General features: G+C 44.4%; 2 protein-coding genes across 7 annotated transcripts in view; one reads left to right on the top strand and one right to left on the bottom strand.

Annotated features, from left to right (window-relative positions):
- The window catches only part of ralgps1 (Ral GEF with PH domain and SH3 binding motif 1), a 170,851-nt gene that overhangs the window by 139,054 nt on the left and 4,500 nt on the right, over positions 1 to 27,297 (bottom strand). For 3 of the 6 annotated variants that reach the window (XM_035436321.1, XM_035436316.1, XM_035436317.1), the window contains exon 2: positions 3,529 to 3,633. The exons of 2 other annotated variants lie outside the window; for them this stretch is intronic. The gene's annotated coding sequence lies outside the window, so the exon portion shown is untranslated. Of the gene's footprint in view, positions 1 to 3,528; positions 3,634 to 6,527; positions 6,917 to 27,297 lie in introns of those variants that run through there. One more of the 6 variants, XM_035436318.1, reaches the window with a different exon arrangement.
- Positions 5,932 to 8,766, top strand: si:dkey-191c17.2 (uncharacterized protein LOC100005628 homolog). The gene is made up of 2 exons (XM_035436324.1): positions 5,932 to 6,173; positions 7,025 to 8,766. Exon 2 carries the CDS (start codon positions 7,025 to 7,027, stop codon positions 7,871 to 7,873), a length of 849 nt encoding a protein of 282 aa, XP_035292215.1. The 5' UTR covers positions 5,932 to 6,173; the 3' UTR covers positions 7,874 to 8,766.

The following is a 27,297-nucleotide window of genomic DNA, read 5'->3' on the forward strand; positions in this document are numbered from 1 at the left end:
GTGCATCAGCGTCGGTTTCCACTGTGCCACATGCGGTTCCTACCCCACTGGGGTGAAAATCCGTTTCGTTCTCAAGGTCCAAACCAACAGACACTCGCTCAAAGTCGCCTGAGCTCCTGTAGTTCTTGTGCAGAAGATCAACGCAATAGTTTCGGCTACTGCGACATAAATGGGATTGACGCAGTGAAGCTTTGGTTTCACAAGATCTGTTCACTGCTACCTAGCTCCAAGAGAGTCCAATACAGTCCTTACAGGTTATGCACGATGGCAGCCGGGAGAGAGAAGTGACAAAATACAATGTTTGCATTACCCGTGCCTCAGCCAGGCACTCTAGTGCATAAAAGAAAGAAAAAGTGAGCACAGATTTGGGGAAGTTAAAATATTGATGTCTCTGCAAATCTGAGTGCAATACTGCTTTTGGCAGGCTTTTCTGAAGCAGAGGGCAGCAGAAAGTCATGATTTAGAGGTATCTGACACTGCAGCATAATCTCCTGAGTGATATCCAGGTGCCCCACCCCTTTTCCCTCACACCTAACAAAAACACATAAAATAAAATATTACATGAATTTATCTGTAAAAGAAACTGAGGAAGTCTTTTCCACCACTAATCAAAATGTGATTAAGGTTTTAACAAACATCCTGCAGGCATATCTGATTCTCCCTTAAAAGTCTGGGCTTTCCAAAATGTGCCTTTTGTGTTGAATAAGCCATTCAGCATGACCATCGCATAGCCTCTCAAGGTCTACTTCACCAAAAATCTGAATTGTATGCTTTGTTCCTCTTTTCAGAATCTATATCTGTCAAAAAACCGCCAGGCACAATTTTATGTCAGCCTAGCTCTAGTTCCGTGAATTACAGAGTCTGTCACTAATAATGGCATGCGAAAGCAAGTCATGGAAAAGACACAAAAATGCATGGATGCATTTCGTCCCTTTCATCAGTCCTCTCACCACAACAACCTCAGATTTCTATGGCCTAATACGTTCCATTAATAAAATTTTAATGTACTTATTTAAGATTCTATGTCTGTACCCAATAGGGATAAAAATGGAGGACAAGGCAAAGGCACATGGGAAAATTTCTGTTGTATGCAAACGCACAGTACAGGCGAAGTGGGGAAACACACAGCAGTTATCAGACGCTAAATGCATGTCTGTGTGGAGAAATGACCAGCTGTCCCTCGCCGTGTAGCTGATCAGATGGTGGGGGAGGTGTGTGGCACCAGCGACCACAGTCTGTCTGGCCTTATGGGAGCCCACTGCTGTCAGAACCACCGGGCATTCTGGGTCCCGGATTACATTGTGGTACATTACATTCATTTAGCATTTAGCTTATACACAACAAGAAGCTATTTGCATTCACCTGTTTTACATGAGTAATAGTCCAAGACTAACAACTTTCCAGACCAGCAAGTTTATATGCATTGTTACCAAGGCACTAATGCAAATGAGTTATGTTAAACAAGGACCAAACATAAATCCAGAATGTTTACATCTGTAACAAAAATTTAATTAAATCCTAAAACGGTATGTGTCGTCTTATGCAAACACAAAACATGCATAAGGGAACAAATACATGCATATGCACGAACAGACAAATAGATGCACAAAGAGCACACACACAAGCAAACCTGCATGCAGGACATGTTGGCACGCACACACGTGCGTACACATACACGAACATTGACACACGCACGCACACACACACTCACACTCACACACGCACACATGCACACACACGCACGCAAGAAGAATGTAGACTGCAGTCCATCAGTGGCACATTCCATTCCATTACAGTGGAAATGTAAAGCTGAAGCTCTGCTCATTAGATTTAGGAGGCCTTTCACCGGACCGGACAAAACGTACCGTACGTGTTCCCAGAAAGGAATCACAGGGCTTAAACAGGAGATGGAGCACACCACCTCGTGTACAACAACAGACATCATTTATTCATGCTTATATGCCCCCAATGCCCAATACATTCCTGTAATAACACTCCGTTACTCTTCTCATCGACAATTAATAGCCTGGACTCCACAGAGACTGACATCTGAAATGAAGCACGCGAGGGTTTCTCGGTCAGAGTCAGTGACATAACCGTGATAGGCTCCGTTCTCCGGACTGCCTTCGTCGCCGTATCGTAACAGCTTAGCAAAGGTCACCTCTCAAAATATAAACAGCAGGTCTGACTGATTCGGCGGTTGCTTACACCCTGGGGACAACAGCGCGGTTATAAATACGTTCTAAAAGCTGAATCACCTCGTGGCGTAGGACGTATTAAAAGTCCGGTGCAGCCGTTAACAGCCAAGCATGTGGCCACCGACGCTCTGCCCCATTGTTGGAGCGCCACTGATAACACACACCTGGGTGGTGAAAATATACGGGCATTTATCTACGGAGCTGTGACAAATGGCAAAAACAAGGGAAGGCCCCAAGGCAGGTTATAATGACATAACAACAGAATAAAGATAGGCGGGAGCGTAGTATAGTGGGTAAACAACGGGCTTTGCAACCAAAAGGTTGCAGATTTGATTCCCAGGTAGGAAACTGCCAGTGTACCCTTCAGCGAGGTACTTAACCTGCATTGCTTCAGTGTGTATCCAGCTGTATAAATGGATATGTATAAATGGACGTGCAAGTCGCTGCTGTGTAAGTAATAAAGCCCTCATCGTGTCATATTACTATTCCTTTTTGCGTCGTTTTCCTCGTTCATCAGCCAAAATGCCACTGCCTCACCTAGGCAGTGCAGTCAATTAAAATACCAGTAACTGCGCATACAGGTGCTGCGCATGCAGTCTGAAATAAACAAAAGAAAATTTGCAAAGGTTTGCATTTACATTCAGGCATTTAGCAGACGCCCTTAAATAAGTGCGTACACAAAGTCTTACGCAACCAGCAGAGCTGGTGCCTGAAACTGAGGCAGCTCTTTAAAAATACTAAAGGGAAGGAGCAAGGGGGAAAAGGACCCAGAGAGAAGTGGGCACCAGGCAGAGGGGGAGAAGCACCCAAAATGCACCCCATTGGAGGGGTGGTCTGGGGAGGGGAGGGGTCTGTTTCCAATGCAGCACACGTGCGCTCCACCCATGCGTCCGGGTACGTGGTACGAGCCATCCCCAGTAGGCTAGAGCCAGCCCTCCAAATGAATGGCTTTGTGTAGGTAAGCAGTTCTAAGAGTAATCCATTTTCCAGGCCTATGTGTATTTTAAGACAATACACAGATGAGAGAAGCTCAGCATTGGTGAAAGTTCCTACAGAATCTGTCTTGCTGTAGTACTACTGTTCTTGCAGTTTTTATAGAAAATATATACCGCACTTTAAACATCATTTGTACCTGTAAATATGCTGTACGCAGTCCAGAGAAATAACAGAACTCTCCGAATGCTACCACTACCACTATTGTACTACTACACCCAAAACGCTCGTGTGAAACAGCATTCCAGACTATGCTAGATATCTCTCCGATATCTATGGTTCTTCCTCAGACGAGGGCTCATTGGTGTTGACGATGAGCAGTGCGGTCGGTACTGACCCATATTGGCCTTCTCTGTGGTCGTGTGCAGCTGACCCATTCACAGCGGTATCGGCGGTCGCGCCATAGCCCGCCGGGCCCAGAGGCAATGTCCCAGAAGAGCTCCTGAAACAGAGACCGCCCCAGTTACAAACACAGGGACAACACTGAAATCAGGGAAGAACAGGCTTACGCTGGGAGGAGACAACTGGGGCGACATAGCTCAGGAGGTAAGAGCGGTTGTCTGGCAGCCGGAGGGTTGCCGGTTCGATCCCCCGCCTTGGGCGTGTCGAAGTATCCCTGAGCAAGACACCTAGTCCCTAATTGCTCCCAACGAGGTGATTGGTACCTTGCATGGCAGCCTTTCACCGTTGGTGTGTGAGCGTGTGTGTGAATGGGTGAATGAGAGGCATCAATTGTAAAGCGCTTTGGATAAAAGCGCTATATAAATGCAGACCATTTACCATTTAACTGTACCATACGTCTCCTATTAAGAGCATACAGACAGGCTATACATATTCCTCATGAGTCATTTCATGCACCTAACAATAACAATACTCTAACACGAAAGGGCTTCCCTCAACTTCTGGATGTCAGACGCTGCTCCCTGAATCACATGATGCCAAGATAAATGAATAAATACTAATAAATATATCAATACCTGTGATCTTCATTTTACCAGATGAATACCTGAAACATTGTCTTTTGATGACTGAATTTAAATGTTCTGTTTTGGAATTATCCGTGACCTTTGGCAGGTAAAAAAAAATTTTCTCAAGCAGCTCACTTCGTTCAAGTCACATCACAAATTCTAATTGAACAGAATAAAAAAACACTTTCTGACTTTGCATGTAAACTTTGCATGTGAGCTGAAACTAAACTGCACCTGTAAAATGTATGTTTAAGTGAACTTGTTTCTTATAAGCTGAATTTTCATTTTGGCTGTTGGGGTACAGAAATAAAACCCATACAGCTGCATACTGAAAACTATTCTGTCATAGAGTCACCCAAGCTTTGTTACAATGAATAATGTCCTTTAAGGAAAAAAAGTATGGAATAGGAACTGCAGGCAATTCCCATCTGTGGCCGTGGGTCAGGATGAGCAAATTAAAGTACATTAAGTGCACCTCGGCATGGATCACCCATTTGGAGTTAAGGAACTTCATACCTCAAGTGAGATTGCAAGTACTCTACGCATTTCACAGATGTCAAAGTGTCTTAAGAGTGAATAAAAATCACTACGTTCCTCAAGCCAGGGTCAGGTCCATTGTCTTCCTCAGCGCTTTGACTCCATTATTACTCCATCTTAAGGTAACACAAAACTGGTTGCAAGACCCAGAGAACCAAGCTAAAACAAGCAAATCATAAATGGATCATTCATTAAAATAATTAGTCTAAAATGTGGCAATTAAAAACGAGTTGAGGAAACAGCCCATTACATTTTTGTCTTAGCAAACACACAGAACAACATAAAAACCTTAGGTCCAGAGAAAAAAAACTTGTAGCAGACAGCCAGCCGCACTTAGCATTCAGACTACAATTCGATCAAGACCGATTAATTAAGAGGCCGACTGGAACCAGAGCCATTGCACACTGTGGGTCCCTCAGCCCTTCTGAATAGCTGATGCAGAGCGAGAGACCAGTGTTCTGCTTTAAAAGCAATAGACCCAGACAAGCGTAGCTGCATTACACTACAGTGTCAGATTTATCCTCACCGTGTGGACCCCAGAGCCCATGCAACCCGGGATTACTGTGCCACATTTAAGGTTCAGATGGGCCAGAGAAAGGAGGCTGATCAGCCAAACATTCAGGGTGGCACAGCAGCTAGGAAACAGGACCAGTGGCTCAAAGCACAGAGGCCTGGTTACCAGGTACAGTAACATTAGGGGACTGATGTTGTCCCCTTGAGCAATGCTCTTCAGGGGTGAATTAAGGTGAAGGCTTCAGAAAGCATGCAAGTCCCTGCAGTCAAGGATAAAGAATAAAATCACCAAAATATACAGGCAATGGAACTAAGTTTTTTTTTCCTCATGGCTGTCGCTGACAATGTAATTCATTTATCTTTTATTGTGGCAGCAATGCTATGGTTACACTTGCGCTTGGAAACCATGACTGCGCCATGGAATTCTAATGCTGTTTTCAGAGCTCCTCGTGTCAGCATTTCTCTGTTTTTCTTTCTTATTTTACATATTTCCTTTTACAAGAGATTATATATAGCTTCACAGTTTCTGAATTTGCATGCACAAAGATTTCGAGTGCCATCAGCTCAGAGAAAGATAAGGAGCCTTAGATTGAGAGCGAAGATTACAGAGTACACAAAAACCGTCGCACCGACAACAATGCCAGTATCCATGCACACCACACGTCACACTCTTGGTGCGGTTGCCAGGTTTCTGCCAGTAACTCCAGTCAACAGGGCTCACTTCTAACGCCACTGTACGGTTATCTAGAAGCGGAATATTTCTCTGTTCTGCAAAAGAGGAAGTCGTTGGTTTAAAGCTTTCATAGCAGCCTAGACAGCACAACCTCAAAAGAAAGAAGCTCCTTTCTATTAGCGGCACAGACATTCCTGTCAGCAGAAACCCTGCCATTGCAAGGCACACCCCCCAAATACCCAAAGACACCGGGATTGAGAGTCAGGGGATTTCAAGAGACTGGAGAGTAAGGTGAGGTACTTTTTCCATTTCAGAAGAGCACAGGGAGAGGAGGACGTAATATCAAGCATCTAGTTTGATGTTTTTAATTAGCATATTACATGGACTTAAAAATAGGTATAAAAATCAGTACTCAAATATAGTAACTCAGAACTATAAAATAGCACATTGTTTTTAGCACAGAAGTACTGAAAAAATCACAAAGGAAATTCCTGAATACTGTAGGAAATTCTAATCAGTTAAAAAACACATTTACACAAACACATCACCACAAGCTGCCCGTCACAGAGAAAGCACAATTATAGAAGTTATAGTAGTTCCTTTTAAAATGCAAAGAACGCAACGGTGGTAAAAAGCAGTCCTGACCTGCAGCCGCCTCCTCAGCTTTGCGTCATAGATCTCTCCCACAAAGCATCACTCCTGACTCATTCACTCATTTGCCGATTGATTTGGCAGTCGCCAAGTCCGGGGCAGCTTACAAATCTCTGAGTCTGGGTGGGTCTCAACTGCGTGTCACAAGCTGAAAAAAGTACAGGACAGGCAAAGGAGGCAGGGGACACACACGGACGCTCTCGACACTCCCGCGCTCGCAGGACAGCCACTAACCGTTAGCCGCGAGCACGCTGGTCTGGTGAAATAGCAAGTTCGGAGCGTTGACAGGTCACCAGTGAAACCAGAGGCAACACATAAACAAGGAAGTGATTCTTTCCTTGGTGAAAAGGAAGGACAGGAAGGACATCTTTATTTAGCAGGTGGCTAGGCAGACTGTTTTGTGCTAACAGGCACACGTCTAAGGGGTTGAAATAGGCCTAATATGTTTCCCTGTTGAACCTTGCCAAATGGGCGTATCCCTATGTTTGCAGATGCTGCTCCAGGACGTTCAATTGGAGACGGAGGAGGACAAGGAGGGGGAGAAGGAGGCGGGGCCTCAGGGTGCTCTTGGGCCAATCAGGGTGTCGGTCGAGCTGCAGTACCAACTGGGGGAGAGGACAGAGACGCAACTCCAGGAGATGAGGGCCAGGTGTGTGGAAGAGTCGACGCTGACCGACCTCTACTACGACACCGAGAGCTTTCAGCTGGCCGCCCAGCAGACCTGGCTGAGCAGGCAGGCCAGCCAGTGGAGGCTGATCCAGGGGCAGGGGCCAAACTCGTCCGTCGTCACCGGCGATGAGGCCAAGCACTCGGGGCCCTGGGCGAGGGTCGGAAGCGGGGCCTCCCCGGTGGAGATGTACGCCAGCAGAGTAGCCGTAGAGAGAGGTGGGAAATTGGCGGAGGCGCCAGAGGGCCTCAACGATGGCCCACTTCCTGAGCCCGTGGAAGGTTCAGAGCCCCTAGGGGGCCAGGAGATCCTGCTGCAACCTCCCCCAGTGCCCCAGTACTGCGAGCTGACCGCCAGCAGCGCCATAGTGGAGCACCTGGCCCACTGCCTACAGGTTGCCTCCACGGAGGAGGAGGGGGGAGAAACCATGAGCGTCGACCGCTTCGTGGAGCTGGCCGGCATCCAGAACTATGGCTGCTGGACAGTATCCAGGAGGCTGGAGTACAGGCTGCCGGGCACTTGCACTCTGGAGGTGAGGAAGGACTACACCGGCTTTCCACGGGCCCACATTGCTCTTCTGACCATGGGTGCCAACGTGCTGGACATTGGTCGAGAGCTGGAGAAGATGGAAAGTTTGGCAGCTGAGCTGGACCTCCAGCACAGACTTGCCTAACTGATGGAATGATACCACATCCCCACCCACACTGATGATGTCACAATGATCGCTGTTTCCACTAATTAAGGTGTTCCATGTGGCATTACAGTTTATTTGACAGATGCTTTTATCCAAAGCATTAAGTGCATACCAAAGGTCAATGGAACAAATACAAACACAGGTCAGATAAGGCACAATTCAGTCATAAAGTAGCAGCTATCCTTAGCCATGAACATCAAGTCTAGTTCACACACTAACGCTATAGCTAAGTCTAAAGGCCAAATCAGTAATGCTGCAGCTAAGTCTTAGAAGTAAGGCATGATGACAAGAAATTACAGGATGATACAAGTGCTACATGAAAGTGCTAGAAGATCATGAAACCAGATACAAACGCTAGATGAAAGCACTACCTGATTGAGGGTAGCCCTGCAGGGATGTGTAGTGTTAATATTAATCAAGGTATTCTGTCTGAAGGGATGTGTCTTCAGAGCACAACTGATGCCAGGTTGAGCTCTAGAACACTCAACAGCTGTGAACTTGCACACTGGAAATAGGACGTTATTAGATTGTATTAATAAAAGGGACCTCAGTTTATTACAATGCAAAAAGCCCAGGAAATGTGCCAGGTTGGTCAAATGAGGCCATATGTATAAATCTGTCCTGCAAGGTACTTAACTAAAATGTCTAAAAGGAGAAACACATTTAAACTTTGAATGCAATTCCAGGGTAAAACAGCTAATGAGAAATGTATCAATAAATCAAATTCATTGTTTCAAAAGCCTTAAGATTCTCAATACTGTGAGAATTATAAATAAACATATAAATGGAGGGTATTTAAATTCAAACTTGCATATCCATAAACAGTGCGCTGATGTCATAAATATTAATAATAAGTTCTGAAGCATGAATCTACAATTCATCCTAATGATGGTGTGTTTTGAAAGGGGTAATGATCATTTTTAATTTAACACCCATGTTTCTTGGAGAGAAAAATAAAGAGCTAGCAGAAGAAGAAATAAGAATTAATGATTTAAAAAGAAAACGATTAATATAAGCGATTACCCATAACACTTATGAGCGCCGTCAAAATGATTATTTTGCAGAATGATTCATTGCCCGCTCCCCAAAATATAATAAAATAAAATCCCTGCGATAAATAGATGTAACCATTTATTAGCCCCGAACAGACCTGCACAAATGAGCCATACACTATTTCTTAGCCTTGCAGTACCAGGTCTCTGGTTACTAGGGCAACGGCATGGGCTGCAATCTGTTTATCATTTCATTGCCAGCCCTGGGCCTCGCAGCAGGAACTCATCATCCAGCAGGACAGAACTGAACATTTCACAGCCCTCGCTCTCCTCTCCTCTCTCCGCTCTCCTCTCTCACGCCACGCATCATCCATAACGGCCGCTAACTCCTTCTTCTTCCTCCTCCTCCTCCTCCTCCTCACACGTTGGGCTGGAACACTTCAGAATGTGGCGAGCCCATGGCGGCTTGGTGCTCTCTCAGTCCTTTCGGGCCCATAAATAACAGAGCGGTGATGGGACCGGCCAGCGCCAAAAACACAGGGGATTTTGGGAAAAGGGGGGGGGGGGGGTAGGGGTGTTCAAAGGAACAGCAGCAGAGGTGTACAGTACATGCATGGTAAAGAGAATATTTGCAGGGGATACATTCTGTTTACTGCATGTTGCAAGTGAAGAAAACATTTATACATTACAAGGCTGATGGATGGATGTGTGCAGGAAAGTCAAAACACAACCAGGCGCCAAAGTGACGAGTGCAGCATACTGACACACACAGACCTTGCGGCTGACACTATGGTTTTCAGGTGTGAAAATGCATTGCATGCAGGTGAATTAAATAGGGTAAACGTCCCTATTAAGCCCACCAAATCCGCTTTTCAGACATTTTTAATGTATACTGCCCCAATTTAAGTGAGAACATTTTAGTTAAAATGAAAGTCTAATCTCTCATTTGAAGTGTCAATAATTCATTTATACCAATTTCTAATGTTTTTATTGTTTAATTTGTCAAAATATGTCAAAAGTCTGGCATGGGCTTAATGGGTACCTAACGTACCCTTTAAGCCCATGGGTGTTCCAAATAAGCCCACTTCATGATTTATTGATAAATAAATAAATATTTAAAAAATCTTAACAATACAAACTTGTTCTATTCAAATCTGTAATCTCTTAGCTCTCAATAGCTATTTTCATTTTGTCTCCACTCCTATCCTATGGCCTGTAAATGGCATTTGAAATAGGCATGACCAGCCTTTCTGCTGTGTTGTCAACACAGAAAAAGCTAAACTTACAACATGTCTTCTTTGGAATGTAGCCAAAAAACTATTTACGAACAAAATCAAAACTATAGTGGAAATTACTCTTCAATACTTCATCTTTCAATATGTGTTGTCATTTTGTCTGTATCTCTATCCTATGGTGTGCTGTTGGCATTTGAAATTGGCCAAAATTTCTGGTCCAGTCAGCTGGTTGAAAGTGCAGGTGTTTTTAAGATTTCTGAAGACCGACTGACTGAACGAAAAACAATTTCAGGTTCAATACTAATGTTCTAAGGATAGTAAATAAGTCAATTTCAGGATTTACAATTAAACAATAACTTTTCAAATGTTAATCACATTTAGGATAGTAGTTTGAAAACATTGTAAAAACACATTTTAAAACCATTCAGTTCATTGTGGAGTAACATTAAAACATACAGTTCATTATGAGGAGACATCAGTCATAACATATTGAAGCTCATGTATCATTAGCCTATAACTTAAACAAAATAAACAAGAAAGATGTCAACATTTCTGCAATTTCTACTTTCTCCTAGACTAAACGTAGGCCTATGCTCTTTGAGGTGATTGTATCGTTTTAGTAAGGCTATCATTTGCTCCATGCTCCATCTTAGTAGTGTAACATAACATAGGTTATAGGGTGGTCTAAGCTTTATTTTATTTGTTTGTTTCAACCTTTTGCCCACGTTGTGGTTGTCTTTGTCTTACGCTAACAAGTCGTTCATGGCTTTCATCTTGTTTTTCTAGATTTTCAACGACCTCATGATTGCGCAAATAGAATGGTCCAGGTCCCTACAGCCCTGCTTTGCAGAGGATGAACTTGCGCTTCTATCATGCGTGGGCATGAACTGTAGTTCTTTTGTGTTCTAGTCATCTTAAACTAAAACTCATCTGAAAAGTAAAGATTAAAAAATTATTGCTAATGTTAAGATAGAACACAGGCCTATCCAGAATGAATTGACCTATGCAATATCACTGATATTTAAATGTGGGTATTAATTATCTGAATTATGGAGCTGATTCATCAGGTGAGGTCAAAATTAGGGAGGAAAATGGTTCAAAGGTCAAAAGGGAGAAAATCCCCATTGAAACACAGTAAAGTGGGCTTAATGGGAACAGGTGGGCTTAAAGGGAACATCAGTGAATTTATGATTAAAAGACAGAATATTTTATTCTACTCACATGACATTAAAAAACAACTATATGAAATAAATCTATATATGGTGCACTAACATAATATGAAAAGTATAAATTGATCATGTAGAGAAGTAATTAGCTATACTCGTTTACATCCACCTCAGTCAGTGTGATTTTTTTTTGCTAGAGTCCCCTTTAAGCCCACCAGGTAAAAATGTTGATTAAAAAATAAATAAAGATAAACATACACATTTATTGTCTATTTAACAGTATAATAATATAAACTGCATACAAAAATATAAACTATACATGTTTATCATGCTTTATGTCATTGCAATGAACCATACTATGTAGCTACTGTATTGATGCAGCATGTGGTCTGTTTGCTAGCGTGCTAAAACTCATATTTTGATTTCAAAAGACACAATATTTCTAATTCAGGTAATATTCTAACATATGTCTCATTCAAAACACTAATCACTTAAATTTTGATAACAAGTGAGTACTTTCCAAAAACAGGAGTAGAAATATACAAAAAATGTTATTTTCTGAGGGTACCAAAATCACCTAAGTTTTTTTGCAACTTCTTCTGGGATCAGCAGGCACATGCCACACATGTGCTTCGATAACTCAATATCGATAAATGTGATTGACTTACAATAAAAAGTGTCATTTACGTAACAAGCAGCTTCATTTGAGAAAACATCACACAGTAAAAAATTATGATGTAGTTTTTTTTGATTTGACTCAGAAGTTGCAAGTGGGCTTATATGGTACGTGGGCTTAATAGGGACGTTTACCCTAGGTCACATTTGGACGTATCCCATTTATGCCTTTGGAAGCTTTCCAAGCTAAGCACTGTGCTTAAGGGCCATGACTCACCTGAGAATCAAGCCAGAGATCTTGTGAGTTTTTATCCCACTTCATTCAATATTACTGAACATTGCTGGCCGCATACCATAGATCACCACCAGTTTATTCCTAAAATTCACTCGAAACCACAGAATCCATTTAATTAATTTCCACTCCCATGCTTGAGCGGTTTGGCCACCATTTCCCCGTTTTGAAGTTTTTTAAAAATTCTGCGCCACAGATTAGTAACATTTAGCCTACTATGCAGCTGGCATAGGCAAACGGAAGACGGTCAATCAACCAGAGTTCCCACAAGTGCTTTTAGGCGGTCACACTACCTGGGAGGCCCAGGCATCTGTATGTTTGCCAAGAAACTGTGCGCTGTGATAAAAAAAATATGAGCAGCAGTCCTATATAAACTTCACTTGACCACGTAAGTAACCGCACACTAAACAAGGCAGACAGACAGCTCATCGAAGACCACGATATTTCATCTCTGCTGTAAAATGAGACGCACAGTTCAGCCCCAAAGTAGTCTCCGTTTTTAGATCCCACTTAAGCTCGGGTAATTTGTGGAGTTAATTACATGGCAAACGAATTCGGTTTCGCTCGCTTTGTGCGACTCCTTCCGTGGCTGACAGCGCAGGATGAAATCAGACACACAGGGCCAAATTAGCCTCGCGCACGCTATCTGGAGCTATCAAGGGAAAAGCCTGCAGCCAAACAGGATTAAATCTGTAATGAATCTGAAAATGAGTGTGTGACTGTCATTTTGTCACACTGATAAATTAAACCAAAAATGGCAGAATGGCATATTGAAACTGGGGCGTGGTGATATGCCTTATAGATAGGGCCACCAGTTTGTCTCCCTTTGTCTTCTCGCATTGTACTTCAGTCCTCCACACGCTAGAGGTCACGATTGCCTCTTTGTCAAACCCCTTCTCAAACAATTATCCATTTGCATCACCTCAATAATCGAAGTTGATAAATTGCCACTAATTAAGCCCAGATGATAATTGACAGCAATGTTTAGGAGAGACACTCATGTGTTAAATTCAGTTTGATTACTTACTGAAGTCGAAGCAACAGAAAAAGCCCACATTAAAAATGAGAACAGTTATATAACATTTAACATGCACAAAAACGTTCTATATATATATACTGTATATACATATTTATATATACATATATATATATATATATATATATATATGTATAAACATATATACATACATATATATATATATATATATACTGTATAGTTATGATTCAACTAATTAACAAACCAAGGTCTTCAATCAAGACCCAGTAGAATCAAGTGTCGTAGTGCGGGGCCAACACACAAAGCAGCCGCAGCGACCCTATTTGGATTAAGATCGAGCACCCCTGCTTCATATGGATGCATTTTCTTTTTGCTGCAGTGAAACACAATCCTGGTCCTGGACAGCCACAGAGTCTGTTGGTTTTTAAGATCAGTGACTAATTCAGACACAAGAAACCAGCTAACCTGAGTTCATTGTGGAATCAACTGATCTAATTGATCAGCTGCTATGCTACTGAAGTTCTGAGTAACAATGTAGGCTATGCCAGCAGACCTTGCAGCTCTCCATGACCAGAAGCGAAGATCACCATCTTCAAACATGCTTTTCAAACAATCCCCATATTAGATCAACTAATTGTTTTTATTAAAGCCTCGATTAGAAACTCAATTGTACAATTAGTCACTTGACTGTTCCGTTTGAAGCGTGGAGCGTGACCATTAAAAGACAAGTTTAAATCCCTACAGTTCCCATGGTGGAGACAAACTGGTGGCCCTATCTGTAGATTATGCGTAAAACATATTTATACTGTTTTTACTAGCCTGCTCTTCAAGACTGACAGGAGGGTATTGCAGTGACTGAATGGGTCTGTAAGTGACACGTTCAAAATCTGGCCAAACCAACAGCTCGATACAGTTAGCACACGCTAAAGATACAGGAGAACAGCTGTACCCATAGCATGCAGTATTTACGAGGAGGAAAGTCCCGCACTTAATTTCTCAGTGCAGGGTGGATGCTTCATCCAAATGAAACAGAAACATGGCATAAGATCCCTTTCAGAGCAAGAGCTGCCACATTACACACGACGCAGCGGGGCGAAGCTAATGACTCGCTCGTCACTGTACCGTAATTAAGCCCCCGTGAAATGTCGAAACGACGCTCCTTCTGGGTGCCTCTGCTCAATTATGGCAGCTGTGTTAATTATGGGATGGCAGATCGTGACCAATCCGCTGGCCCTGCTGCCCTCTAACTTCCAGGAGACTAATTAGTAACTACAGCAGAATAATACATGTTTACAACAGCACTTCTGGCAAAAAATACTTCTGTATATTATGGAAAATTATCGTCAGGCAACTTCTAACACTTTCTAAAAGCAGTAGGCAAATAAAGGTTCCGCAAATCAAACCCAGAGCTAGCGCTGAAAGCCTTTTAACGCTGCCTAATCAATAGGCCCGCCCTCTCTTTCAGCGGGTGGGACGTGACCAAAATATTTTAAAAGATAATGTCCTTGGAACCTTTCGCCAGCTTTCAGGATGATTTTTGAAGCCTGGAGGGCAGTGGAACAGACAACCGAATCCCAGCTCAATCAGGGTAAAGATATCTGAATGGGCAGATGTGTCAGACAGGCTCGCCCGAAGCCATAAAGAATTGAGACCAACCTTAGAACAGACTGTTGTTGTGGTGTATGCGGACCACAGGATTAATATGAGTGCGTGATGGAAGGTGGTGCTGTTTTTATGGATCATTTTAAAGTTCTATGCTAGGTTCTAGGTCTACATGAGATTTTTTTAAATGTCTGAACAGATGTAATATTACAACTTCCACAGTGACTTGTACAACTTACAGTATGCGTTTTATGCATCTGTTTACAGTTGGATACTATTCTGAAGCAAGGCTGGTTAAGTACGATGCTATGAGACCACAAAGGCAGCATTAGACTGGTGACATGACCTGTAACCTTCGATTGGCAAGACAGTAACTTAACCTCTACACAACAGTAACTGTGTTTAGATGTAGCTGACCCTCCCACGCACTGTTTGATTGTCAACACCACAGACACTCTGGAGATACGTCCTTCTGCTCTGGGATAAGATTCTTTTCGAGAGGTCCTCTGACTTGATATGAACATAAGGCAATAAGAATAATGAACAGGCCATTCAGACCATCTATGCTCTTCATTGACATACAAACTGCAGAATATATAGCCCTGCCTCAAGACTGGTTTCTGATTGCTATGGGAGAGGGGATAATGCCATGAGGAAAAAAAGTGCCTTTGATGTCTGAAAGTTATCTACTGCCGCCTATAAATTTTTACTTGCTGTTTTATGTGCTGTTGCTCCTTTCCTACATTATTCAAAGCAGGAAGAGGGAAGACACTCGAGCAAGCTTTTTATCATCCACTCCTTTATTTACCAATGTACCATGGAATTCAGTGTGGTTCCAAAATGGCACGTCGCAAAATATCGCAGGTGGGTAAAACGTATACATTGAAAATATTTTGAAGAAACAGAAACCCCTGCAGAAAAAAAACGGTTTGGGGCACAGGGGCAGCAGGCATGAGGGGAGTAAACAGTGGCACTCTTCAAGCAAGGAGCAAGGGCTCAGAGATCCATGCGGGCCCAAAATGGCATCCATGCGGCTCGCATGTTGGCTCTGGACTGTGGGTCTTGTGTAGAAAGCTTGCTGCTGAATTACAGAGCGCCTTTCACAGTTGCCCTGGGAAACAGCTTTCATAAGTGGGTGGGTGGGGGTTGGAGGGGGGGGCAGAACTCAACTTCTTACATGGCTGCAGACTGGCCACAGCGACAAGCCATCACCAGGCTCCCTCGATGCACGGGGGAGGGTGGGGGCGTGTGCTGTAACAGGACGGAGCTCCGCCCCATCCAAAGCACCGGGAGAGCTAGCCTATTTATTCAGCAGAAGAAAACATTCCTCCCCTCCTTCAAGCAGACGTGTGCGAGGGGTGCCGAAAAAGGAGGCAGGGGACACGGCGAGGGGAACCGCGCCCCGCGGCCACAGCGCGGCGGCGCGCGAGCCCCGAGCCGCGGCGGGGGCGAGCCGCTAACTGGGTCACGGCTAACCGCTTCGCACCTCCTGAGCCGAGCTTTGATGCGAGTGGCCTTTATTGCCGTAAACCTCCACGCCCGGGGGGCTATTTCTGACCCCCCTTTTGACTTTGATCTGGCGACTGCCAGCTCTATAAATACACCTGTCCTCCAGTCCTACGGTTAGCATTAAAAATAGAGGAAATTACTGGAAAAACAGAGCAAGAGAACAGGGGCTCCACAACACACACATACTGAGATCCTGGCAAGTGCTATTGAGCTTGTATGTTCTCTTACATAGGCAAGATACCACTGCAAAATGGCTACATAATACTGTGGGGGGAGAAAAACCTCAGAAACAATAACAACCAACCAGTTTCTTGTTGGAATCAATAAGAATCTAGTCTTACTGATGAAACCTACTTTAACATGGACGCTTCAAACATCTGATGTTTGGAACATTATAACCACTTATCCATGGTACACCTGTTCATTTAATACGTCCTACATTTATACATGTGATACCTTACAACCCGACTCAGTTTAATGTTTAATGTTTTAAAGTTATGGAAACGTGCTCTAGCCTCTAACCTCAAGGGTACCAACACCTGACATGTGGTGGAGCACTGTTTAAACCAGGGATTTAACAGCAGCCCCACTAAGCCTCCTGGCCTTCGATATCTGTTTCACAGCTGCCCCAATTGGAAAGGGTGGGGTGAGCGAGCGCTCTCAGATTGCCCGTCTCCATGTCAGCCCGGGAACAGTCAGGCCAGCGAAAGCAACGGGGAGGTACAAGCCCTGAGGGGCAAGGGTAACTACAGCTGATCACACCAGACCAAGAGGTTCTTCTACATCTACTCGTACAGAAGTGGCACGTGGGCGTGGTCACTGTGGGTCAGGTGGCAACCAGGTTCTGTTATAGTTTAGTTGCACAAACGCCTCGCAAATATAAAGGGAAAGCAGATTTTCAAGTCGGATGCATTGCCTGCCTCTGGACAATATTTTACTGCTGTTTACTAGGACTATGATTTTCATGGTTTTCAATATTTTTGTTATGATTATGATGCGTACAGTAATGTGGATGACCATTTGCTACTATATCGATACGCACTTATGAATTTACAATGCATAAACATTCATGTAGAAAAATAAAATAGACAATTATACAAATATGCAATACCCGTTATAAGGTAGGAAGCTAGTAATTTCAATTCCCCAGTAGATCACATGTTTGTACCATTGAGCAAATATTTAATAACAATTACGTTAGTAAATATCCATTTTAAATGGGCATTTGGTACAAAAGGACAGAAGGCAAAAATGAGGTGTAAGTGGCGAAGAATAAGGGTGTCCGCAGCGTATATAAATAATAATAACCATAATGCAATGTGTGAGAGGTGCAGCGTGTGCCGGTGGAGCTGAAGTGGGATGGTATCGTGTGACCGCTTTTTCGCTGATGGTAGCAGAGGAGCCGCGGTCCTGGCGGTGCAGGCGAGGTCGTGTGTCCCGGTCGGAGTAGGCAGAGATCCAGCGTCTCCCTCTCTCTCTCCCTCTCTCTCTCTCTCTCTCTCGCTGTCCCCATTTCTCCCTTAGTCTCTCGCCCCGTCTCACCCGCTCCCTCTCCCTCTCCATCTCAGCAGCTGACAGGTCGCACTTAATTCTGGGCGCAGATGTCGGCGGGGCGAGGCTCCTGAGCCCGTACCTGCCGTTCCGGGGAAGGCGCGTGCGAGGTAACGAGAGCCGAAAGATCGGCGGGGCTTTCTGCTCCGCGTTCACGTCTCATTTCCTCTCCCCCGGGAAGAGTTCCACCCGGCAGAATGCGTCCCTCTCGCATTAGCCATCTGCCGCCCTGCACTCTAACTAATGCCAGCCTCACGCATCTCATTTCTCTCGCAAAAAATCAGTCCAAGGCCACTTGGCAAAGCCCTGCGGTCTGTTCTTAAACCTAAAACCTAATCTTTGCGGCCACAGCGCTGGTGCTCATCCATCAGTGGATTAGCAGGAGCTGCAAACACTAGGCATGCTGCATACGGTGTATCACACTGTTTTATCCCAGAAGAATTACATTCCCCCCCCCCCCCCCCCCTTACAGCTCTGTTAGCTGGTTGTGTCCCACTGTACACCGGACTGTAATCTATGCCTAGGCAATTGACCCCTGAACTCTGACCTAGCGAGTGGCCTGACCTTTGCATAACACCCGTGAGCAAACAAGCACCGGGTCTTTGCTTCCAGGGCCTTTGCATTCTTGGCCGACTGGACAATGAGAACTGTTACAAAACGTGATATTTCAACGACACACAAAGGGAGGAATTTTTACGGCGACACAAAAGGAATGGAATCTCTTCCGAGACGGCTGATAAAACTGCTCTCGGGCCAGAAGCAGCCCTTCGGCTCTGTAAATATTTGCAGTGGTGGGTGCATTTACTGCAAATAGAGGGGGCGCTAGTTTTAGTGTGCAAGCAGCTTGTCAGATGGCAGGAAAGCTATATCTGAACGTAACATTCATCTCCAGATTTCAGACTACACACTCAGGATAGCCTACATTGGCTTGGAAAGAGTTCAGACTTTCTGTTTGCATTCTCAACACTACCAACTATATTGGTTTAATTCCACCTGTGTGTTATAACAACTGTAAAGGAGTGAATCTGGGGATTTTCCTTCACTTCTGAGGAAACCCAGCAACTGTATATGCTGTAATTATCATTAGCCAACTGTGTTTCTAGCAACAGACACTTGTATTTTACTGGTGAATGGATAGCAACACAAAATACTGCAGTTAGCTAGCTAGCATGGACTGAATGTCTCTGCTTATCAAGCATGAAAGCTGCAAGATTGCAGTGCGACTGCAGGTGTGATGTTTGTCAGTTCAGAATAAGTAACAACATAACTATCAAGCATGATCTAGCATCATTAAGCAACTGAAACAAAGCCAGCTACAGTAGATAAGACTAAATGTCAGTACTGTCAACAAGCTAGAAACTTGGGGAGTTTCCAGCTTATTGATGGACTAAACAAGAATTCAGAGAGCAGATAGCAGAAATAACCCCTAGCACTTTTTTTCACCGGATGACAGTATTTCTCCTGGGCAATGTATTTGTAACCATACTTTAGTCATTCAACCTACTTTTGAGTACCTTCAAGGAGTCCTGGTTAGCTATACATTGTGTTCCCAATACTGTGTGCGTACTCAAAGATAGTCTGGGTGAAAGTTAGAACTTAAGGATGTCACAAAGTGAAACACAATTCAGGGATGGCCCATACAATTTGTGTACGTGTGTGTGAGTGTGTGTGTGTGTGTGTGCGCGCATGCACATGTATACGTCCGTAGCTTTACCATCCAGGAGGCACACCCACAGAGCTTCAAAGCTACACTCCCTTAGCACCGCCCTGACAAAGGTCAACGAACAGCTGAACTGAAAGCAAACTCTGGATCTGAAAGACTGCTGAATCAGCAGTCTGCCCGGGTACTGATTCTGCTTTGGAGGAAGAGGCGGGGAAGGCCGCTGGGGCTCCACACGCTTCAAGCAGAGAGCCTCCAGCAGAAAGTCTTAGCAATGACAATATTAAACTTCTCAAATCACCTCCGTGTGTGCCAGCTGTCCTCCTGGCAGCTGCCCAAGTCTTATCTCTGTTCCCTCTCAGGGTGTTGCTCGACTGCATCTGCTACATTTTATTTTATTTTTTTAGTGGGGAGTTCCTTTCGTTCTCTGTACTTCACACGGCCTCGGACTATGTGAATAGCTCGATTCATCTTCATATCAGCAGTGGCCCATAAAGTTAGATAATTTTTATCATTACAGCGAATGTGAAAAAATGCATTTCAAACATCTTGGTTTACAGGATTTAATCCCTTCAGAAGTGAGTTATGGTAGGTGATAAAACTGTCATAATTTATCTGCATTGCTGTGCAAACCCCAAATAAAATAAATGGGTTTCGCTCACAATTTATTTTTAATGACAGCATGCGGAGTAAGCGTGGGACGCACATGAACCGTCTGTTAATTCCCACTCCACTTAACCCTGAGTCACCCAGCCCCGCCACACCCGCCTCCCCAACCCCAGACCGCCATCTGTAATCTCCTGCCGAAACAAGCTTAACTTCACCCTCTTACAAAGTCCAACGCAGGAGTACGAACAGGATCACACATGGCAGCAGCGCCAATGCTAACGCTAACGCCGCCAAAGGCACAGGCTGGCGCGGGTCGACGCACACAAGCGCTGGATGAGTCACTTTATCACAGAGCAGCCGCACATTAGCCTAAATAATAGATACTACAAGCTTCAACCTGAACCGCTCCAACCTGGCACAAAGACAACTCTCCCTCCCTCCCTCTCCTTCTCTCGCTCTCTCTCTCTCTCTCAACAGAATGAATCCTCCATTTAATTGCTCTTCAAGATCTGCATTTAGCTGTGCCCGCACAAACCATCTGCAGAATCTGAGCTAGGCTGCTCTACGGCAGGAACACCAGTCATGAATGAGAATTCCCAGATTTCACCAACACAATGCATTCTGGGATTTCTGACATCACTGGGGTCCAGTTCAGCTGAGGGCTTTAAAAAAAAAAGATTCTATTACATTCTGAGATCAGTCAGGTTTGATTTAGGGCCCTTAGAAGCTATACACATTCCCTTCGCCTCTTTAGTAAATAAGAGTCACTTTGGCATAAGCGGTAACACAATGAGAACAGTGGAGGGTCTAGAATGGAGTGCAGCTGGCTGGATATTAGCTAATGCACTGCAGTTGCAATGCTGAAAGGCAAGGCTCACAAACCACAGTTCTTTATGGGAAGTGCTGAAGATGGTCATTTCAGTGCAAAGCCTTACATTTTGGTGTGTGATGTCAGCATGTCACTGAATATGAGTACATGACATGAGTTGAAACTGAAAGATACCCACTTCTGCTTTCTGACTGGTTGGACTGAGTTTACACCATAAAGAAACATATGGTAGGCAGGCTCAAAATAAGACTCGATTATCATTTATTCCAACATTGAATACAACCTCAAATTGAACAATAAAACAATGTCAGACAGCTAATTCACCATTTGGCTATTCTTAGCCATAGGAAGCTTCAAAGCGCGTTGGCCAGCATAGCCTGGAGATCAGATGAAGTAGGAACTGGAGGGGTGGCCATTGGAGTTGTGAATGCATGTGACTGTGGGTCTGCGTGTGTGTATGTGTGTCAGAGGATGTGTCCGTGTGAGTCTACATAAATTATTTCCTTTTTATTCACTTTTTTTTTTGGGCAACTTGGCAAGAAGTTGTTTGCAACAGTTAACTGGAAATGGGCATCTGAGTCCTGCATCTAGGTTTGGCATTCTACATTTAATCTCTGGTTCTTTTGTAATATTCTGCTATCTTTTCGTTTTTGGATTTTGGTCTTTGCACATCCTTGGATCCTTGTCTGTTACTTTCGTTAATTGCTTTAAGGTAGTTGAACCTCGTCTTTAAATTAGACATGAATATTTGTTGTAACTTAATACAATTCTTAATTTTCATCTGGTTCGGCAACTTAATTATTATCAAAGACATCAATAATCAATTACCAAATTAAATCGAATAAATACATTTTACATGTTAGATAAGTGACACGTGTTTTAACTGTTGATGCACTTGTGTTCTGTATTCAGAGTGCTGGACGTCAAACGAGGGTGTTAACGGTTAAAACTTCTGGGTTCAGCAAATTAAACACATTTCACATTAATCCTCACCTCGCTGACAACGTGCAAAACAAGAGCTTGTCACAGCCAGATAAAGCCTAAGTGTCAGACACAGAAGCTCGAAGGGGATGCGACAGCGCTGTTCACGCAAGCGATCGAGCGCAAGCGTCAGCAAACGCGAGGACGTAGCCTATTTGCCAGCGCTGGGTCTGCGTGGGCCGGCACCGCCGCGCGAAGCCCTTGTCTGGACGGCGTCTCCTCCGATTGGACGGAGGCGGCGCTATCACAAGGCAGGATCTGCGGCCGTTTTGAACGGGCCCTTTGTGACATCACTCCGGGACTTACGCTAACCCCATGAAAGGCTTTATTGGAACCTGTACTTTGTAAGCGCTTCGGCAGTTGTTCTCAATGACAGAGCGTGCATGCGCTCGCATCCTCTGTAATTACGCTGCGGCTTTTATGTGGCGCTGGAAAAAAAAACAAAAAAAAAAAAACACAAAGTATAGTTTATTTAACCTCTCGGACAAGGCAGAGGATCAAGCTCAGCGCCATAACCTTGTTTTTAAAAAACGAAAAAGTGTCTCAAAACAGTGGTCAAGGCTCAAGCTACTAGCAATGGGCTTTCTTCTTACTGGAGTAGTGAATTCAGGATAGGCTTTCAGGTTCTCATGTTTCTAAAAGGGAAGCAAATGGACTCCCGTGTACGTGGAGCGTGTCTCCAAAAGGTCTCATTCTCAAATTGAGTGCCATTTTGGTTAACTTTGCCACTGTGAGTCGTACACCTGACCCAAGTTGTGCTCTGCTGAAGGACGGGTGAAAATGGCGAGCAAAGACCGGTGCCGGGTTTGGCGGGAGACGACCCTGTGGACGCGCGGGATGCGCAGACACCGTTTTAAAATGCGGCTGGAGCTCGACGACCAAAAAGCGTCGTCGAAACCTGTGATGCTTTCACACATCCAGCCCCCTAATATTCCCTCCCTGCTGTTATTTCCCGAGGTTTCACCTGAGCTTGAGCAAGCCGAGGAAACCGAGGGGAACGAGGGAGAATGTCATTTTGTGGCCGTAACGCTAACCATAACCAAAGGCGACGTCCATTTTGTTCTTATTTACGTGTTTTGATCGCATCGAGTGTGTCCGTGGAAGACCTGTACCATTAACGCTACCAAGAGAAGAGGCAGCAGGAGCTACATAGAGTCTCTGGCTTTGTGTCACGGTCATGGAGGTGGAACGTCACCTTCTACACATCTTCTGCAGGAGAGCCGGTGTGAAGCTGGGGGAAGGGAGGAGGCAGCAGCACGGTGTGAGGGTGCGAATAAAACCGCAGTCGAGTCGAGACGCTGAGCACCGCTTGCGGTGTCCTGAGTGTCCTCCCCCCTCCCCCACTACCCCCCGCTATTCAGACACATGTCAGGAGGCTTTTTCATTTCCTCTCCTAAAGGGAAACATTGGGGGGGGGGGGGGGGGGGGGGGGATGGGGAGGGCGGGGCGTACGAGGAGGACAGAACAATGGCGTATTCACGGAACGCTTCCGACCGACTCGCGTTCCTGTGAGCCCTTTTTTCTTTTTTTCCCTTTTTTTTTTTTTTTAGGGGAGAGGGAAAAGAAAGCTGGCCCTGTTTCGGCTTCAGTGCTGTGCCGCAGTCAGCAGGGGCTGCAAGGGCAGGAAGATCCATCGCTTCTACACTTCCCTTGCTTTCCGTTATCATCACAGAGAGCCCACCCAACAAACCTCGCCTCTGCCACCTCCACTCCACAGCTCTCCTGTCCCTCCTGTCCTAGCCCTGGACTCCGTATTAAGCTATGAATCATGCAGCGTCTGACGCTAACTGTTCCTTGCCACCTCTGCGGACATCCGGCTACGTGCTACGTCTCCGTTTAAGGGTGCGCTCGTTTGAACGGAAGGTCACCGCCAGTGCTCCCATCCTGCGGTAATCGCACAGCCGGCCTTTCACTCCTTGCGTTTACTTTCCAGCCAGCGCAACCAGGCTCCGCGGGCGAGATCGAAATTTGAGATCGTCTGAAGACGTATTGTCAACACGGCGAAGATTCCAAAGGTGCGCATTCGATGACTCATCATTCACACCACTGCTCGCGAACAGCGTTCCACATAGTTTGAGAGGCCACAGAAACAGGCCTCCTTCCAAGATGGCAGCCACTGCATGGCTTGCACAAAAACTTCAAAGAGCAGGGAGAAAAGTGAGTGGGAATGAAGTGCTTCTTCAGTGGCTCCATCATCTTTTCTGCAAATTTTTTTTGGATGGGTTACTGTGCTGGCGTTGCTAGGCAGCAGCACTTTCCAAGCTGCAGTTGGTGTGCGTGGGTACATGCAGCACTACCCCCTTTCTTCAACACGGCAGCATCCCTGTCTTGAACCGTGAATGGTACAAGTACTGAAACAGAACACTAGTGCCCACTGGTCTGATGGATAAATTTCATAGCATAGGGGTTTAGCGGTTTAATACTGTCAACAGAGAAAAAAAGCCTGTGTGTGTGTGCGTGTGTGAGAGAGAGAGAGAGAGTGTGTGTGTGTGTGTGTGTGTGTGTGTGTGTGTGTGTGAGAGAGAGATAGAGAGAGAGTGAGAGTTCAGTACAGCACAGTGACTGAGGGAGAATCACAGATGCAGCATTTGCCCTTTTTGCATTTACAGCAAATGTCTCTACCGAGCTCCAGTGACTTCAGCATGCCGATTCACTTCCCACTGGATAAGAATGACCAAAGGAGCAATTTTTCTAAGGACAAAAAATTAAAATCCATTTTAAAATGAAAAGGAATAAAATATTAACCACTCCTCATTCATTTCAATGTAAAACAAAAATAACTGCATTACAAACAGACTTGAAAAAGCAACTGTCTATAAACTAAATATCTGACATAAACTAGAAAAAAGAAACTAGCATATAGTCCATGATACATTACAGACTTAGCTGGAAACATTTTGGCCCACAGGCCTATGTACTGTGTTCTTTTATAAATAATCTCTGCTCAGCGACATGTTTGACCTGAACTGACCTGCAAGTATGTATTTAAAAGGACTCAACACTCAGCAATGCTAGGTTGCAGTCTGTAATATGATATGACTCAGATGGGAATAAAGAGACCTATAAATGTAGCCTAATCGTCAGCTACAGCTTCAAGTTTAAAAACTGTGACAGAGGGCTGAGCAGATCTTAGACTTCATACCGCAGGAACCCAACAGCCATAGCAACCTTGTTTATTTTCAGCCCTCTGATTGGATACAACTGCCCTTTTTTTTCAAAACTAGATTTCACAGAAAGCATCGCTCTGTGACAGTAAAGGGAGGAGACTTAAAACAATTAAATCACAGCTTGAGTTGGTTTAGTTTTACTTTTGAGTCAGGTTCGCCTTCATAAGGAAACTGAAACGACCTACTTGTTGAGAGTGAAAGATAACAGACTTGAAGCTGCCCTCAATATCAACTTTCAAACTAATGATCCAGTCCATGAAGAGGACAACCTCACCCCATACAAAAATCTAAAGATATAATATATAATATCAAAAATAACATTTCAAATAAAACTAGTGCAGCAGTTTCTAGACACAAGACACTCCGGCACTTGCTAAAAAGAACCAGCTGGCAGAACACAGAGTGCGAATGTCTTTCATTTTAATCTTCCTCTTCTGCTGGTCTGCCTCCGGATATCGATTAGTCTGCACTTTCTGTCCATTTAACAAATGAAAGCTTGGTCAGCCCACACCAGGAGTGGGCCAACAGTACGGGAGGAAGGGCTAACTGTATTATAGCAAATAGCACTATTAATTTGCTGAAGCGATGCCCTCGTCTAGAACAACCTGCGTGGCTTAAATGTCATAGGAGACAAATTCATAAAGATGCCACAACAGCGAGGCTCCACCCATGAGTCAAACCTGCATCCACCCGTCCCCCCGCATCTCCAGTTCCCTAAATACCACCACTCTGCGGCATGGGTACAGAATCATGGAAATGTGCATTCCAGTGGCTAGCAGTTTGAGCCACTCCGCGTTTTAGAAAAAAGCAGGATAGCATAGCATAGTATTGGAATTTCCACTCAAACCTGCTTCTTGTGAGATTTGGTACATTTAAATCTACAACACATTAGGACTGGTATTTCCCATCCTTGCAGTACAGTACATCTGTGAATGGGGAAATATTCATTTTACAGTACAAACTCTGATTTCTTTAAGCTACACTGATGGTTTGATATCGATATCTTTATTAAAAAGAACAACTGTAGCAACAAAATGAGAGTAGTCTATTTTTCTTAAAATAAAGTACCCCATAATGTAAGAGTACAACTAAACAAATGACTCAGATTCTTACAACTCGTATTTTCACATCTCAAGTTCCAAAATTTCATGGTTTCATGATTCCTGCTGTGTTAGTATTTCAGATGTTCTGTCGTAAACATAGTAACACTCGCATGTTCCAGAGATGCCGCAAAATTCGCCTATCCAGAAATTCAAGTGAGAGAAAAGTACGAGCGAGGTCTGTCTAATGTCTATCCTTGTCCTAATGTTTGCCATCAGTACAAAGACGTGCATTTGGAGTGGATTAGAGATGGGGAGTTTGACTACACCGTCTATTTAGAGATGGGGAGTTTGACTACACCGTCTACTGCATGTGAAACAGTGCAAGCTATCGTCAGCCATATGGTGGCACAAATCTCGCATCAATTATACACAGCGAAATCCTGAATATTTAAACGCAGAGATAAGTCAAGCTTTTCCGCGGCCGACGACAGGAGTCTGTCTTGTGCGTATGACATTTTCTGAAGTGCCGTTATTTCAAATGAAGCCTACAGTCAACTGGGGGGGGGGGGGGGGGGGGGCGAAAGATAGGCTATGTCAGACGCAAATCGCTGGAATATTCCCATGACAGAGCCTTGATTGTGGAAACCACGACCACGGTTAGCATACGGTGTCCATTGCGCGGAATGCTCCTGGGGCGTCCGCAGAGAGAAAGAGGGTGGTGGCTGTTCCCGCGGGGGTTCGCCGCTCGCAAGGGATGAAAGAGACTTTGGAAACGTCGAGCGGAGGTGTTGATTTGCTTTGGGTCTCCGCCACTCTGGCTAGTGCCTTGCATTTGGAGAAGGAAACACAACACAGGGGGCTCTGGGACTTCCTTTCACGTTACTTGAGGTTTTTGACATAATCGCAATGACATGTTTTAAATAATTCAATTCACAGTAAGCATCACATCATGTATTTTTAACATTTAACAGTTCCGTAGAATTGCCGCGAACTTCACGTCAACACTGAGTTGAATTCCTACCAGGATGTCTCTCATCACAATGTTAAAACTTTAATTTAGAATAATACGATTAAGGTGCCGCGATAGCGATGCGCGCTGGCAGTGGCCCGACTGGAACGAGCTTCCCAGCCAACACAAAATGTTATCACAATGCT

Source organism: Anguilla anguilla, chromosome 10, assembly GCF_013347855.1.
Source record: "Anguilla anguilla isolate fAngAng1 chromosome 10, fAngAng1.pri, whole genome shotgun sequence".
NCBI classification, from domain to species: Eukaryota; Metazoa; Chordata; class Actinopteri; order Anguilliformes; family Anguillidae; genus Anguilla; species Anguilla anguilla.